Genomic DNA, 17934 nt, shown 5'->3' on the forward strand with positions numbered 1-17934 from the left:
AATGGACCAAATAGATCTTAGCACATTTTAATGCCTACATCAAAGCCTACAAGTAAACAAACAAAATGTATAGATTACCTTTGATAAGTAAATAGTTACATATTTGTCTTTTTAACTTTTTTTGGAGAAAAAATTTTTTATTTCTCTAAGGGTGCAATCCTAACCCCTTATGTCAGTGCTTTCCAGCACTGACATAAGGGCAATGCAGCTCTGAGGTAAGGGAACAAACATTCCCTTACTCTGAGGAGGCCTCCGTGAGTGACACCCAACTGCAGGGTGCAGCACAATGCCCCATTGGCACCGCTAGGCCCGTGCTGGAAAGCACTGACATAAGGGGTTAGGATTGCGCCCTAAATTAACATATTCTATCATATGTTCTATAATTAATTAACATATTATGTAATTCAAGTACAGTAAAAATTTTCAGAATATAAACAGTATAAACAAACTCTACTGACTTCTTAAGAATTTAGGAGGAAATTAAAATGGTTGTTGTTCTCGATGGTTGCTGCAGTGTGGTGTTAGATGTCAGTTGCAATGTGTTGTTGTGTGTATTTGACATGACTGAGTAATTTACAGGAGTGAGGGGCTCCTTTAGGTGCAGGGCCCAATCAGCAACTGGTCCTATTGGCTTAAAGCCAGCCCTAGGTGGACACAATTTCCAGGATGGGTGAGAGTTCTGTGAGCAGTAAATACCTCCGCTTGCCAAAAAAATATCAGGGGCCATGTGCCACTCAATACTAGTTCTTATGGGGCAGCAGGGAAGATGGGCTTTTGAGTTCATTCATTATTTGTGAGCTTCCAAGAAGCACTGGGTTTGCCATTGTTGGTTGCAGGATACTAGATAGACCCTTGGTCTGATCCAGCAAGGTTCTTGTATTCTTATTTAAAGGGGATTAGAAAAAGCACATGGAGGATTGATCTAACAACAACAAATAAACATGATCACTAGATGGAGCTTCCATGTTCAGAGAGTGACTATCCTAATAGAGAATGCAGAGAACCAGCAAAGGGGCAGAATCAATACCTTCACACCCTCGTTGTGGGTTTCTTGGAGATATCAGTTTGACCATTGTGGGGAAAAGAAACTGGACTAGACAGATCTTTGGTCTAATCTAGCCTGACTTGCATTATTAAAATAAGAAGATTAGAACAAAATCATGGAGGAGGAAATATCTATTCAAGGAATTAGTGGCAACTACTGTAAATAGAACCTTCCTATTCAAAAGCATTAAAAATTTAATAATTGGATAGTACAATATCCAATTATGCAATAATAGGACTGTAAATTATACAATTATAAACAAAGTAGAGACTATCCTAACACAGTAACAAAATTGAAATTGCTTCCTAAATATCTTTGTTGGCAACCTTCAGTCTCGAAAGACTATGGTATCGCGCTCTGAAAGGTGGTTCTGGAACAGCGTCTAGTGTGGCTGAAAAGGCCGATTTGGGAGTGACAATCCCTTCCACACTGGGAGCAAGTGCAGTCTGTCCCTGGTCTGTCTCCCTGGCTATGGGCCTTCCTTCTTTGCCTCTTAGCCTCAGACTGTTGGCCAAGTGTCTCTTCAAACTGGGAAAGGCCATGCTGCACAGCCTGCCTCCAAGCGGGACGCTCAGAGGCCAGGGTTTCCCACTTGTTGAGGTCCACTCCTAAGGCCTTCAGATCCCTCTTGCAGATGTCCTTGTATCGCAGCTGTGGTCTACCTGTAGAGCGCTTTCCTTGCACGAGTTCTCCATAGAGGAGATCCTTTGGGATCCGGCCATCATCCATTCTCACAACATGACCGAGCCAACGCAGGCGTCTCTGTTTCAGCAGTGCATACATGCTAGGGATTCCAGCATGTTCCAGGACTGTGTTGTTTGGAACACAACAAACATTTATTTATTTCCTAAATAAGTAACAGATTAAAATATTATGTAAATCATTTTTACCCTGCCTATCTTGTCATCAGTAGGCAACTCTGAGTAGCATACTATTGATCATAAAAAAAATACAACAAAACTGTACACAAAAAAGGCAGCTTGAACAACTCCAGTTCACAAAAACAAAAGCCATGGTGTCACCCAGCCACAACCAACGATCATTTAAAAAAAACAAAACCAGAATGAAAAGGCAACCTTTTGTACGGTATCTGAAGGAGAATATGGTGGGCAGTAGTAACAGGGCCTTTCCCAGGAGGGAATTCTATAGGGAAAGTTCCACCACCAAGAAGGCCTTAGCTGTAGTGGATGTCCAACATACAGCAAGTCCTCACTTGCAAGTCGTTTTGTTAAAGTTTCATTATAAAGTTGATTCAGTGGCATATCTAGAGGGGGTGCAAAGCATTAAGTTTTGCAGGCGTGTGAACATGCCGTGCAATCAGCCCTCCCCCACCTCTGTTTTGCTCCCACTGCCCAGAATGGCTCTGAAGGGGAGGGGAAGGGGCTGCTTGCATGGCACATCCAGACGCCTGCAAAACTTCGTGCTCTGCACCCTTTCTAACTACACTACAGGCAGCCCAATCCTAACTTGCACTGGAGCAGGCAGGCCAGTGGGCCTGCGCTGAAGGCAGCACAAGTTTGGTGCAGCCTGAGGCAATGGGAAAACTTTCCCCTTACCCCATGTTGTGCTGCAGTAACCCCAATGGGTCTACTTGGATCTGTGCTACCTGATAAGGTGGCGCAGATCCAAGTAGAATGGAGAAAACAGGGGCCACTCCGCACCACTCAGAAATTGGGTCAGGATCCAGCATAACTGCTGGATCACCTCCTGCTCTCTGCACCCCACCCCAGGAATGCCCTCCCCCTGCTCCAAAACGCCTCCCTTCCGCCTCCTACCTGCCCTTCCTATGCCCCCCCCCCCGATCCCTGTGTTGGCCAAGCTTAGCCAACACAAACTTACCCCACCAGGGGAAGGCCACCAGGGGAGGCCAACACAACTCTTTGCGCTAGCCTCTCTGGCTCCCAGGTCGACGCAAATGTGCTTTACTGCACATTTGCGACACTCCCGGACCGGTGTAAGGGACTTGTGCTGGCCCAAGTCTACCTCAGGATTGCGCCCTAAGTTGGTGAGAAAAAAAATTGATTCCTGGCCCGCAGCCAGTGCCTGTGTGGAGTTTGCAGGCTCTCCCCATATTCATGGATTTACTCCAGCCCAGCCAGTTTTACTGTGGGCTAATTGATATACATAAAAAAAGAGTTAAGTTCCTACAGCATATTTCTGATCACAAAAACATCACCAAACTTCTAAATAGAGACCCAAAATGCTTCTAATATTAAACATAAAAATAAATGTGAGCTTTCTGGGCCAGGGAAAACCCTTGGAGACCTGAGGAGAACATGCAAACTCCACACAGACAGTGGCCGGGGCTGGGAATCAATTTTTTCCTCAGCAATGTTATAAATAAACATCTTAAAAAGAAACAACTTTAAGTGAGGACTTGCTGTATTCTATATTAGTGCAACATGGAGGTGGCAAGATAACTGGAGAGATCAGACCTCTCCAGAAAAGGCCACAGCTGGCAAACCACCCAAAGCTGATAAAGGTGCTCCTCATCACTGAGGCCACCAGCACTAAATCAAGGAGCAGTCCCAGAATGCAAGCCTGCTCCACCTATAGAAAATGTCATAACAGTTTAACATGCTGCTTTGTGTTTTTCTCTACATGTCATCATTAAGGATATTTCTGGAGATAGATGAGCTCCCCAGTTGAGCATCAAATTTTCTGAAGCATGTATAGCAGCAAGAAGCAGTATGCCAGCCCCACAGCTGAATATGGCCCTCCTGGAGAGAACTATGGGTACAACATCCACTCACCTCCCCCTGGCTCCTACTATGCAGAAGATGTACCCCAGTATTTCTACAAATGGAACTCTCCTCCCGGTGTGGTGAGGATCCTGGAAGCCACAGGGATCGTTCTGTGCATTGCCATCTTTGCCTGCGTGGCCTCCACCCTAGCCTGGGAATACGGTTATGGCTACGGTGGTGGTCTTTATGGTGGCACAATGGGTGGCTACTATGGAAGTGGGTACGGAGGAGGCATGGGCTACTATGGGGGCTATGGTGGTTATGGGGGCTACTATGGAGGTGTGACCAACCCCCGGGCTGCAAACAGCTTCATGATTGCCATGTCGGTTCTGTGCTTAATCGCCCTTCTGGCCCTGGTCATCACCAGCCTCACCAAGTCCAGTGGTTCCCGCTCCAGAAGGTTCTACTTGGTTGTCATCATTTTGTGTGCTCTCTTGGCCTTCATCATGCTGATTGCATCCATCGTCTACATCATGGGCGTCAACCCACGGGCACAGATGTCAAGCAGCTACTATTACAACCCTATGCTGACCATGTGCAACCAGATTTACTCATCTGGAACCTATGTCAACCAGTACCTGTACCACTACTGCATAGTTGACCCCCAAGAGGTAGGAACTGTCAATTGTCTTCTCTGTGGTCTTTTGTTTCCAGTCATGGGTCCATTTGGGAGGGAGGGTCTCTCATTAGGCTCGCTGAGGATACAGGGAGGGTAGTAGGGTCCATCTCAACCACAGATGCAACCTAGACCAGGGTGTTGAAATCCTCAGGGTGTTTGCCATAACTAAGGCAGTGATATTGCCCACACATTTGGAAGAGGTGCAGAGAAATTTTAGCAGCATGTTGGCTTACTGGGGACATGATCCTGAGCTTTCACTTTTCCACTGGCTGCTTAGAGCCCAAGCACAGCATAAAGAGGAGGGGATAAAGAACCAATTTAAATGAAAATAAGAAAATAGTACTCCAGTTAACTCTTGCACATTTATTCTGCTATATGTTACACTTAAGTGAATGTTCACTTCCAGTGAATTCACTTCCTGTGAATTCAATAAAGACTAACCTGGGTGTGACATTCAGTGAATCATTGTCTAGTTAGGAACCTGGTTAGAGTAGCAAAGTAGCAGCCATGCTGAGAGCCAATCCAGATCAGGGCGGTGGCATAGAGATTGGATAAACCACATCATTCTTCTGCTGAAACTCCTCTTCGCTACTGGACCCCAAATAGCCACTTTGGGGAGAAGGTCATTTTGAAGGGAAAACAAAATAAGTAAAGGGTCCAACACCCTTATTTATTTATTTTTAACATTTTTATGCCACGCTTCCTCCAAGGAGCTCAGGGTGGTTCCACCCCTCCTTTTGTCCTCATGACAACCCTAGGAGGGTGGTGAAGCTGAGAGATGGTGACTTGCCCAAGGTAACACCAGGAAGCTTCATGGCTGAGTAGGGATTCAAACCTGGATGTTTTGGTTCCAACTCACGAACCATTGTGCCATCCTGGCTCTCTACCCCATGTTTATCAGTCTGCACTGAGCCACCCTTGCCTAACCCCTGACTCTCAAGATATTATCCTTTCCCCAGGTCTTCTCCATTCTCTAACAGCAACCACACCTTAAAACTCAGACACGTTTCAGAGACCCGGCCTCAGGAAAACCAACAACCTTGTATGCTACCCACCTTTAAGAAATTTGAACTTCAGGTCATCCTTCAGGTTATCAGGTCAAATCTAACTTATTGGCACACCAGCTCCAAACATTTTTACTAATCACGTTACAAAAAGTCACTTGGTGGGATTTGGGGAACTTACTGTTGCTTTGTGTTCTGCCTGAAGTTCCTGCAATTTACCTATTACTCAGTTTTGCTATTATGCACCAAATGCCATCAATAGAATGAGTCATGCCCCTATCAAAGAAACCAATACCGAAGAGAAAACAATTAGCGCACATTAAAGGAGGGTGGCACACCTTGGAATTGCCCAGTTGGGCAGATAAGATTAATATATTTACCCTGTTGCATTATTTACTCTGGGGCATAGTTATTGGTACATGAAATCCTGGACACACACAGAAAATCAAGAAATAATGTTTGGACGTTAAATGCCAATTCTTAAAAACAAGGGCACAACAAAAACAGCCAGTGGCATAGCTAGAGGGGGTGCAAAGCACTAAGTTTTGCAGGGAGCCTCGCCACAGTGTGCATGCAACCCTTCCCCTTTGGAGCCATTCAGGGTGGTGGAGCAAAATGGAGGTGAACACTTCCATTTTATTCCCACCACCCAGAATGGCTCTGAAGAGAGGGGGAGGGACCACTTGCATGCTGTGGTGAGGCTTTCTGCAAAACTTAGTGCTTTGCACCCCCTCTAGCTATGCCACTGCAAACAACAACTGTTTTTGATGGTCTGAACACTGCCCCGGATTATGAGCTGGTGGAAGTGAATTTCATAACCTAGGGCTGTGAGATTCAGGATCACCAGCACAGCAAATGGAATTAAGCATGGATTTCTGGGGTGGCGGAATGGGTACCATTGGCTCACCCAACCCATTCAAAGAAGCTATTTCATACATTTATCTGGGATGGTGCAACACATGAGGCCTTGTTGGGCATGGCCCAAGACTCCCATTCGCACATGAGGCTATTAGACAGGTATAGAACCACTCAGGGAATTGCCACACAAGTCATTACCACGTCAAACTAGTCTCTTAAGGAAAGAGGGTCATGCAAGCAGTGAGTGACTCTATAGTTTATCTCTATATGCAACTCCAAATCACACAAACATAAGAAAATATAGAGTCACTGCATGACTCAAGTTTCTTAGCAGTCTAAGGGCCCAATCCTATCCAATTTTCCAGTGCCAGTGCTGCTGTGCCAATGGGGATTGTGCCAATGGGGATCCTTTGTAGGGAAGGCAGTCACAGAGGCCGCCTCAAGGTATTGGCACATTTGTTCCCTTACCTTGGAGCTACATTGTGGTGGCACCGATGCTGGAAAGTTGGATAGGATTGGGCCCGAAGGCTGCAGTCCTATACATATTATCCTGAAAGTAAGTGCCATTGAATACAATGGAACTTACTTCTGAGTAGACATGCATAAGATTGTGCTATAAATCTGTGCTGCCATGGCTTGTGCAGCAGCCAATGAGTTTGTTCCAAGGAGGTAAGAGAAATTGCCCGTGCAAGTCTCACATAAGCACTTCCTCCTTTATCCCCACCTGCCAATTACTCCCAGGTAACTCTGAGGGTGGGAGGAGGAACTGCCCCTGCCAGCCCTCTGGCCTGTGCCCTACAACATGGAGGAGGGGGAGATATGCCATGGAGGATCTTGCATACTCACAGGGCCCTGATTCATCCATTGGTCCTGGTGTTAATGCATGCAAAATTCTTTTTCTCGGATGTGTCTCAACTGATTGTGTGCACGTGTCAAAGAGAATGATATCCCTTTTGGGTGTTCAGAGATACCCCTAGTTTTGTTGTGTCTGGGCCTGGCATTGAATCCAGGGTTTGAATACTGAAAAACTTGGCTCAGTTGGATAAGGCTGTGCAGTCAGGGGTTGTGCGGGAGGGGAAGAATATAACTTTGATGAGGTTTCAAACTTTTGATGCAAGGATAGAAAGGCACCTTCCTTCAAAATTGTAATTACTCCTGTGGCAGGGTGATCTAAGGGATGGCTGAAGGATGCTACTTGCAAACTTTAAATCTCATCATTGAATGATGCAGGAGGTGGAAGTGGCTAACGGTGAACCTCTTTCTTTTCCCCTCTGCAGGCAATCGCCATTGTCTGTGGTTTCCTGCTTGTTATTCTCCTTTGTGTCATTTGCTTCTTTGCCCACAAGACACGCCAAAAGATCTGGATGTATGGAAAGTCCAATATTTATTGGGAGAAACCGCTAGCGTTCCAGGAGGGGCCCAATGTGGAGGAATGGGTGAGTGGATAGTCTTGTGATTCTTCCAGGTACTTGTGCTGTTTCCCACCATGTACAATCCTTCCTCCTTTTTTTGTGCTGGTTCAGGATTGGGTTTTAAACAACTGAGGCTAGAGACCAGACTGGGTTAATTCAAAATTATATATGAAATTCAGCTTCCCACGCTTTCCCAATTCTCAATTACCTTTCTGGTAGTTGAGCATGTGGAGAAATATATAGGAGACTGTCCTTTTCTCCTATCTATTCACTATTTCCCTTGCTGTCCTCCTATCACTTCTTTATCTACCTTCCTTCATTCCTTGTCCCCCTTTCAGCCCCTTCCCATCATAATTCTCTGCCTGGAATACTTCCATATAGTTGTGCGGCACTTAACGACAAGAATATGTTCTCTTATCCCTGTTGTTATGCAATTAGGTCATTAAGTGAACATTCAGTCCAATCTATTGCCTTTGTTGTGTAAACAGACACTCCCTGCAAGGCACTAGCTGGCTGCACAGGCTACTGGAGACCAATTGCCTCTTCTTTGCATTAAGAGCCTCTCTGTTATGTAAACACATTCTGCTGCAGGCTATGGGAGAAGTGATTGCCTCATTAAGAGCATCTTTAATGTACTTTGACCACCGTCATACATGCGGTCTGTTGTTAAGCAAATGGTTGTTAAGCAGCGCACGCCTGTATTCTCTCTAACAAGACAACAACAAAGGTGATCCATTCAAAGTTTTTAATGAACTAAATAAGTGATAAAGCAGCATCTGCTGGTTGGTTGGTTACCAACCATCTTCTCCCAGCAGGGTTGTTGTGCCATTGCAAGATATCTGACAGATAGGCAAGTACAAGTTTACCACTGCAGTCTGGCTGCACTAGTTGGTTCATTACCTGGCATGGTGTTTGCAAATGATGTTGATGCTTGATGATGCTTGATTTTAACAGCTATTTACCTTTAAAACAAAATCAATAATGAGAGTTCTGACTGCAGCACCTGCAATCAGGAAATTTTTAATTAGCACTGGAAAGGACCTTTGCTGAATTGAACTTCCTTGCAAGTAAATATCACAGAAGGATGATGACTGCTATCCAGCTTTAAAAGATAATGCAATGGCATTTTATTATATTGAACCTCTATTTATATTCTACTTCTAGCAAATTAAGGAAAAACGATGCCCAGCAGTCTCAAAGGACCCTAGCACAGAAGCGATTAATGTTTCAGTTACTTTGTGCGTCCTTCAAAGGTTATCACTGAAGGTACACAATGTACTTCTATAATGTGTGCCTCTTGTGCTTTGTAAGGAGTAAAAATGTCCTCATAAGGGAAGGAAATGTCTGCCTGCACTTAATTTATTTTACTAGGTAGACTGCTTTGTGAACTACTCTTATTAAGAAATATTTATACGAATACCACTTTTCAAGAAACAGTATATGTATAAATATTCTTAATAATTTAGAGGCACACTTTTAACACTTTTCTCTTCCTACAAGTCACGGTAGGTATGTGCAACCTCTTGGTTTTAGAGGTAGGCTGCCTCAGTTTGCCAGATGCAGGGGAGGACACCAGGACACAGTCTTGTTGTCTTGTGTGCTCCCTGAAGCATTTGGTGGGCCACTGCGTGATACAGGAAGCTGGACTAGATGAGCCTTTGGCCTGATCCAGCAGAGCTCTTCTTATGTTCTGACCAAGGATTCCAGCTTCCAGAACCTAATGGGCAGCTTCTGAACTGGCTCTTGGAGCCCAGCGCTTGGGTTTCTCTTGTTTTTGTCCTTCTAAATGAGTCATGAACTGGCTCTTGCTATCTGGGGTAGTAGGAAAAATAAATACACAAATCTGCTTTTCAAATGCAGGATCTGATGGGCCAACCTACACCAGGGAGGAAATGCATGTGTGTGAAAGAGAGGTTTCTCTCTGTTGTTTGCTTATGATATGGTTATGTTTCGGTTACATCAATGATTAACTACTTAGGCAAGTCCCAAATTGATACCAGCTGATATCGAATTGATGCCACACAGTACTCTTAGTGTAGAATCATGTATCCTGGAAACTTTTGACAGGCCCAGAACGAGGAGGGTTTGCCTCTATGTGTACCCAAATGCTTCCAATAAATTATGGAACACTGTTGGGAATTTTTTTTTTTTTTTTGCACAATGGATCTTGATCTGCTCTACTAAGGAATTTCTCTCTTTTTTTTCAATACAGACTGCAGAGTCAGGAGTATTTAACAAAGGTTTATGTAGGGGAAGGGTTTGAGGCCTAGTGAGCTTTGCATAGAGAAAGCCCCATAAATTAATCCCATGAAGTTTAATTCTGTGTTATATGAAGAAAACAATATAAGAATGTCAGCCTCAGCAAGACTGAACCATAGACTCGAGGGTGGCATCGGGTTAGCCAGGTCAGATCAAAAGCCAATCAGAGGGCCTACCTGACTGGGCCAGTCCATAAACCAGTCATTCCCAAACTTATCAGGGTCACAGTGCCCCTGCAACCTTTTCTTCCTGGCTCAACCAGGCACTGCCATCTTGGATCTTGCAAAATCTCACAAGATGGTTGTGCCCAAATTTCAGGTGTGCCCAAAATGGCAGCACCTGGGACTGCAGGTAGGAGGGTCCCCTGGGGACATTCTGTGGGGTCCCTGTGAGTGTGCCACAATTCCCTAAGGTGCTGCAACACACACTTGGAGAACCCCTGCCCAAAACCCTCAAATGCTCCTGGCACTGGTAGCATCCAAGATGCCATCGGGGAACAAGCAGGTAGGCACTATGGGAGGCCTCCAGCAACCTTGCATCAGCACTGCATAGACTGAATTGGACCCCCCGCCCCAGATCAGCAATGGCCTTTCTATGTGTGGCAGAGCGTGCAGTCTAATTGTAATCAGTTCGTGCCTGGGTGCGCTTGGTAAAGCATCGGTAAAGCAGCTACCACGTTTTCCAGACTCACAAAGAGAGTCTGGTCCAACAAGAAGCTGACGGAACATACCAAGATCCAGGTCTACAGAGCTTGCGTCCTGAGTACACTTCTGTACTGCAGCGAGTCATGGACTCTTCGCTCACAACAGGAGAGGAAACTGAGCGCTTTCCACATGCGCTGCCTCCGACGCATCCTCGGCATCACCTGGCAGGACAAAGTTCCAAACAACACAGTCCTGGAACGTGCTGGAATCCCTAGCATGTATTCACTGCTGAAACAGAGACGCCTGCGTTGGCTCGGTCATGTTGTGAGAATGGATGATGGCCGGATCCCAAAGGATCTCCTCTATGGAGAACTCGTGCAAGGAAAGCGCCCTACAGGTAGACCACAGCTGCGATACAAGGACATCTGCAAGAGGGATCTGAAGGCCTTAGGGATGGACCTCAACAAGTGGGAAACCCTGGCCTCTGAGCGTCCCGCTTGGAGGCAGGCTGTGCAGCATGGCCTTTCCCAGTTTGAAGAGACACTTTGCCAACAGTCTGAGGCTAAGAGGCAAAGAAGGAAGGCCCATAGCCAGGGAGACAGACCAGGGACAGACTGCACTTGCTCCCGGTGTGGAAGGGATTGTCACTCCCGGATTGGCCTTTTCAGCCACACTAGACGCTGTGCCAGAACCACCTTTCAGAGCGCGATACCATAGTCTTTCGAGACTGAAGGTTGCCAATACTAATACTAATAGGTGCCTGGGTACAGACATGAATCTTGTTTTCACTACCAAAGCCTTGCAAGAACAGATCATCTCACATTCCTGAGAAGAGTCCCTGCTTCTTCTATTCTGTTCGTCTCCCTCTGTGACACCTGTTCATCTCAAGTCCAACTTTTGGCCATGTGTCATCTTTTTCAGCCTCATTAAGTGTTTGACAAAAGGGGCTGCTGGGATCCCCTCAGTGGCCAGAGAAAAAGCACATTAGGACATCCTGTGCTTTGTTTCGTAACTGGAGTAGAAACTGGGAGGTGGTCAAGGGGCCAGGACACCACACAGGAGTCAGAGCTCTGTTGCAGACACCTCAAGGACAGGCTATCAGTGCAGAGGCACCAGCGAGAAGCTACAGTGTTTCTCATCATTGGAACTGAAATTGGGAGGCCTCTGATTTTGACTGGAGCAGCAGCAGCAGAGGAGGAAAAAATGTGATTAAACAGAACGTTGGCCTAAATAGACTTTGTTCTGATTTAGCAGGACTCTCTTTATGACATGATGAACATATGAATTACTTTTGTGGGCCTGATTTCTGGCAAGTCGTGTGCTGGGGTACAGCCAGTGTTTTCTTATTTCTACAGCAATTTTGAATAAGTCTTTGATCCCATTTTGCTCCTGGTCTATTTTCGTAACCCAGAATAGTGTTTGCCATGAGGCTGAAAACAACCACGTGTCTCCTGGTCTTTTCCAGGTCAAGAATGTTGCCGATGGAGCTAGCATCCATGACGAGACTGCCACCCTGGCTTACTCAGAAAAGCCCACAAGCCCTGTCAGCATGGCAGCCAGCCCCTACAACTACAGAGCCTCCGAGAATGGCTATTACGCTAACAAAAACCAGAGCAGGTGAGCAGGACAAACCTGTTGAGTATGTAGATTGTATACTTATGTGGTGAAATGCAATTTTAAATGTTCCACTTCAAACTCTTTGGAACTCTCTGTGTAGTCTAGTCTAGTGGTCTTCAGCCTTTTCTGTGCCACCACCCATCTAAAGTATGCGACTGGGGACCCACTGCTGATCCTGGCCCCCCTCCCAGGGCCCAATTCACCCGCCTCCACCCACCCCTTTCCCCCAACTCTTGTGCCTTCACAACGACCCTGTGAGGTAGCAGGCTGAGCAGGGCTGGCCTTTGGAGCTGCGGGGTATGACAGCAAGAAGAGGCTGTGCAGGATTATATCAAGAACTCTGTTTTGATAAGGCAGTTCTATTATTGGATTGGATCCAAGCCCTCTCTTGCATAGGCTTTGAAAGGTTGCCGTGACCCCCTAAATGAGGCTTTGTGACCCCATTGGTGTCATGACCCACAGGTCGGCCAGGTAGCCATCCAGCCTCTGCTTGAACATCTCCAGTGAGGAAGAGCCCCCTACTGAATGAGGCAGACTGTTTCAGGACCAGACAGCTATTAGAGTTAAGAAATTCTTCCTCATGTAAAAGCCAAAATCTACTTCTCCGTGTTCTAGTCCTGCTCTCAGGAGCCATTTAGAGTAAGTCCTCCCCTTCTTCTGCATGACAGCCTCTCAGGTATTTGAAGGTGGCTGTCGTATCTCCCCTTAGTTTTCTGTTCTCTAGGCTAAACATACCAAGCTCTTTTAACCATTCTGCATATAGCGGTGGTTTCCAGACCCCTCCCCTTCTTGGTTGCCCTCCACCCATCCAGCCTGTCAATCTCCTTCTTAAAACAGACCTTCAGTTCATGATTTCACTGAACTTCTTGCATCTCGTAACAATTCCCAGGGGATCATAAGAAGAAGAGCCCTTCTGAATCAGACCAAAGGCCCATCTAGTCTAGCACCCGACTTGCCGCAATGGTCACCCAAATGTACCAATGCAAATTCCACAAGCAGGAAAGAGAGAGCTTATCTAAACCACCTCGGGGATTTCGAGAAAGCCTGTCTATGTGAACTGCCTTGTATTAAAGCCAAAGGAGTAATCCAATGACCAAAAAAGGCGGTATATAAATACTGGTTATTATTATTATCATCATCATCTGACGTCCTAGTCCAGTAACTGGCATTCAAAGGTTGCCAAACCCAGAATCTCCATTTACTTATCGTGTAGATATTGATAAACACTTCCATGAATTTTTCCAGTCCCCTTGTAATAAGAACAGTAACCTTGCTGGACCAACAAGATCATCCAGTTTCCAAAAGCCCATCATCCAGTTTCCAAAAATAACCATCTTTGGCAACTCACTTGAAAGCAACAGTCCCATTCCATGCTCTCCTGGTATTCGGGTTCAGGTTTACACTGCTTCTGAACATGGAAGTCCATGTGTAGCAGTAATGATCCTCAGACATTGACAGACTTCTCCTTTTCCATGATTTGTCCAATTCACTTTCAAAACCATTTCAGCCACTGGCCATGTCATGGTGGCAACAAGTTTCATAAACTAAAATTTTCCAGTGTATCTATATTTTCTCTTTTTTGAGGCTACAGTGAGCCCTTTTTATCTGTGAGAGATCCATTCCAGGGCCCTTCACGGATCTGCAAATCCAGCCAGTTCCATTTTGACTAGCAAGCTGGAAGTGGCTTTCTAGGAGGCTTTCTGAGGTCCGTGGAAGCAAACCAGAAATGACTTTCTCCCAGTATCCATGGGGTGGTGGTGAGTCAAATCCGTGGATGCTGGATCCATGGATATTGGGGGCAGACTGTACTTTGTGAAAACCCACAGTAGGTTATGAAGACAACAGCTCTCCCTCATTAACTGAGTCCAGAGGTAGACAGCCTCTCAATATGGAGATTCCACTTACCTATCATGGCTTATGATCAACTTCCTCCTCCTCCTCCTCTTCCATGAATTTGTCTCATCTCGTTCTAAAGCCAAGCTCTAGACTGGCAAAATATCTCCTCCTTACTGACCTCCAACACACCTAATTTACACATTGTTATTTGGACCCACCCACCCAGCACACCTGTCCACACATCCCCTGAACAGCCCAGTCGAACCTTCAGTTCCAGCACTTTGGAAGAGAAAGCCAGAGAGAGCCCAAACAAGTCGTCTGCCCGCAGAGGACGGAGGCGAAGGAGGAACCCTGAGTTCGAGGAATCCCAGTATGAGACTGATTACACCACAGCTGTAGAGTCCAGTGATGAGCGAGATCAGGATGAATGGAGCAGGTGAGTGTGAATCAGGAAGGGGAGCAAGTGATGCCATATTGTACAGGGCATGGGGCAAGGGCGGAGGAAGAGAACACAGAAATGGGGAGGCCAACATGAAAATTAGACATTGTGGTTGAAGGATTTTCCTTGGAAAAATCTTCTCTTCTCATGTTCTATTCCATATGATGTTCCCAAATATGCAAGCCAGAAATTTCTCCTTGAATCGTACAGTTCACTAGAAATTATAAATGGAAAACTATGTAGCACAGCAAACAAGAAAGATTCAAGTTTCAGTAAATACATAAATAAAATCATTTGATATATAATCATGTCAGACATTTGTCCTTTCAGTGGTTTAAACACAACCCTAAATCTTAATATAGTAAAGAAAAATTCATATTATGCAGATATAGAACTCCTCAGAAACCTCAGTTATTCTGTTTCTCTAAATCTCACACTCCCAGTAATTGAGCCAGTTCTTTCTTTTAGCAGCTTCATTTTACATCTTTGCATCTCACATTTGCAACTTTTTTAGTATTTAACTTATTTTAAAGCAACATCTGAAATCTGATGTTTGTCCGCCAAATTTAAACTCCCAACGTGGATTTCCGCCTTCTCCCCCACAGCTTATACCCACCAATCACATCGGATGGTGTCCGTCAGAAATACAAACAAGAGTTTGACACCGACCTCAAGCGTTATAAACAGCTGTGTGCAGAAATGGACGGTATCAACGACCAGATCAATCAGCTCAGTAAACAGCTGGACCTCTTGCAAGAAGGCAGCCTGCAGTACCAGGTAGGCCTCATGTCCTAAGAAGGGATCAAGAATCTCTGAAAGGATCATGCTGTGACTAACGCGCATTGGAGCTGCTGTCTTCCAAGTACCAGGTCTTTGGTCCATCTAGTCCAGGACAGTCCATGCCAGTGGATCCCAGACTTTTTAGCACCAGGACACACTTTTTAAAATGACATTCTGTTGGGACCCACCTAGCTTTATGACACTAGGTGAAAAAAAAACTATTTCACCTTACCAGCTGCTCAAGTCTCTGTTTTTATCCTTTTTACTAGGGGGGGAGGCACCAACACCTTGAATTGGGCTCAGAATGGAATGGACAGCCAGTGTAGCTGCCAGAACAAGGGCATGGCAGAATCGGCCTGCCAAGCATCCATGACCAGCTAGGCCGTCGCATTCTGTACCAGCTGCAGCTTCTGCTAATACCTATGTGCTTTTAAACCTCTATAACCCACCCACCCCCATTGCTTATCCAGAGCACTTAGCACTAGCTGAGCTAGGGAATTCAGTGCCCCCAGGAATCTTGAAATGCTTCCATTGCCTGCTGGGAAGCTCCTGGCTCCATTTTCCCCACTCTGCTTTGTTAATCACATAATTCCAAATAAGACTCGTGAAATGCTTACCCTGATGCTGGCTATATTTCTCCTCTACCTCTAATGTTCTCTTCTACAGGGGGTAGCCGAAGAATACAACCGACTGAAGGATTCAAAGCGCGTGAGTACACTCTTCTACAGCGCTAGTCATGAGTATCCTACGTTGCTTTTCTCTCTGGTCTGCAGTCAAAGCCACCATAACCTCTAGGGTCTTTTCCAAAATTCACCTGAGTTTTTCCATGGAGGTTGGAGTTCTGAATTACCTGGTCTTATTTTCAAAGTGGCAGCAATTCTTTCAGCATTTCCCCCCCCCCCCCCCAAATTGGTTCTGTGTGTTTATTATTGCACTGAGAAAAGGTCACATGAGAGCAACCTTGCTGTAACAAATCATGGCCAGGTGGCTTTTTTTCTTTTTTTAAAGTTTGCCTCTGTAACAGTAACATCAGTAACAGAATTTCTAGCTTTCTTTTTGCACAGTTGCCTCTTGTGGGCCCCTTTACAGCTGCAGTCCTTGGGCCACTGACAGTATGAGTGCTCTTCACTGGCAAGAAGCAGCCAAGCAGACTTGCTGCAAGTTGCTCCTTCCCGGCTGATGGATAGGAGCAGGCTGGGTTGTCTCTCTGCCAAAATGGTCTGCTTGGGGGGAGGCAGGAGGTGCAGCTTTGCAACATCCCACTGGTCCATAGTTCTGTGGCTGATTTAATGAAAGGTCCTCGTCAGGGCTGGCCTGAGGAGCTGTGGGGTCCCACTGGGTAAATTTTTTTTGCAAGGGCACAGGTTCACAGCCAAGGTCTGTAGAATCTTATATGCTGTACATCCCCAGTATCTGTACAAACCCCACGGATTCTGTGGATGCCATAGATAGCGGGGGAAAGCCATTTGTGGTTTGCTTGTCAAACCGGAAGTGTCTCTGAGGCCGCCAGCAAGCCTTCTGAGATTCTGCATATCTGCAGACTAGCATATCCATTGGGGGTCCTGAAACGGATCCCCCTTGGATAACAAGGTTGCTCTATAAATAAAATTTATGATAGACGTTATGGTAGAATGGAAATCAATCAAAATGTGCACTTAAAAAGTGCATGTGAATTAACAGACCAGACCAAATGGATCTAAGCACCTTTTTAATATAAATTGCATTAATTACCCTAGCACGGGGCCTCCTTAGGTGTGGGGCTACTTGGAAGCAATTGGTCCAATGGGCTTAAAACTACCACTGGTCCTCATTTAGTATAAAAAGATGCTTACCACCTTTACTCTCGCCCGCTTTGCACAGTCTGACAGCTTTTATCATCTTTGGAGTTCTCCCACATTTTCTTCCATCTGTGCTAACACTCTGCAACTAGTAAATAAATTCTACAGCAACTTTCCCATCAGGTTTTACATATTAATCAAAATGTCCTAAGGGAGGAACTGAAAGATAAGGCAACTTCACATGCCCAATTCCAGAATTAACATTAGATATCCTCCTTGTTAAACTGAAATTCAGAAAGAGTGAAACCCAGGGCAGAACAAACTTCTGGAACAGAATGGGGAAAATCTACTCATCCCAAAGGATCAGGCTCCAACATTGCATGTATTTCCTTGGTATGTCCCTTTCAGCTCAGTGGAGCTTACTTCTGAGTAAACAATGCATAGCATTGGGCTGCAATCATAAGCACATTTACTTGGAAATGAGCCCCATTATTTCAACTGGATTTACTATCGGCTTTTGGCAGCAGATGATATCTTTTCCTGTGTGTAATGGGGAGATTTTTGAGGGCCTTAAAGATTTTAAAATAAAATGACATGCTGATTCCTGAAGGCACTCAATTAATAAGATTGTAATAAATAGTGCTACAGTTTTGTAATGGATTCATCTTCCCCTTTGAAAAACTTGACAGACTCCTGACTATCAGAGCAAGAAAATGGAAAGCAAATCCTTGCGGAACAAGCTGTTTCACATCAAGCGGATGGTGAGCAAGTATGACAAGCACAGAGGGTGACTTGGCCAGATGCCATTGGGCCCTCTGAAAGACTGCTCCTATTTTCTTCCTCCTCTATCTCAAGGACTTGACCAAAAGCAGACAAAATATGGAGGGCTACTTTCATTT

At 45.4% G+C, this 17934-nt stretch overlaps 1 protein-coding gene across 1 annotated transcript; it reads left to right on the forward strand.

Annotated features, from left to right (window-relative positions):
- The first annotated feature begins 3713 nt into the window (after positions 1-3713).
- On the forward strand, positions 3714-17826 carry LOC136659297 (occludin-like). Its single transcript, XM_066636431.1, has 7 exons — positions 3714-4400; positions 7548-7706; positions 12051-12202; positions 14265-14474; positions 15083-15254; positions 15924-15965; positions 17725-17826. The coding sequence occupies exons 1-7, from the start codon at positions 3714-3716 to the stop codon at positions 17824-17826; spliced, it is 1524 nt and encodes a 507-aa protein (XP_066492528.1).
- Positions 17827-17934: the final 108 nt, after the last annotated feature.

This window comes from Tiliqua scincoides, chromosome 8, assembly GCF_035046505.1.
Source record: "Tiliqua scincoides isolate rTilSci1 chromosome 8, rTilSci1.hap2, whole genome shotgun sequence".
Taxonomy (NCBI): domain Eukaryota; kingdom Metazoa; phylum Chordata; class Lepidosauria; order Squamata; family Scincidae; genus Tiliqua; species Tiliqua scincoides.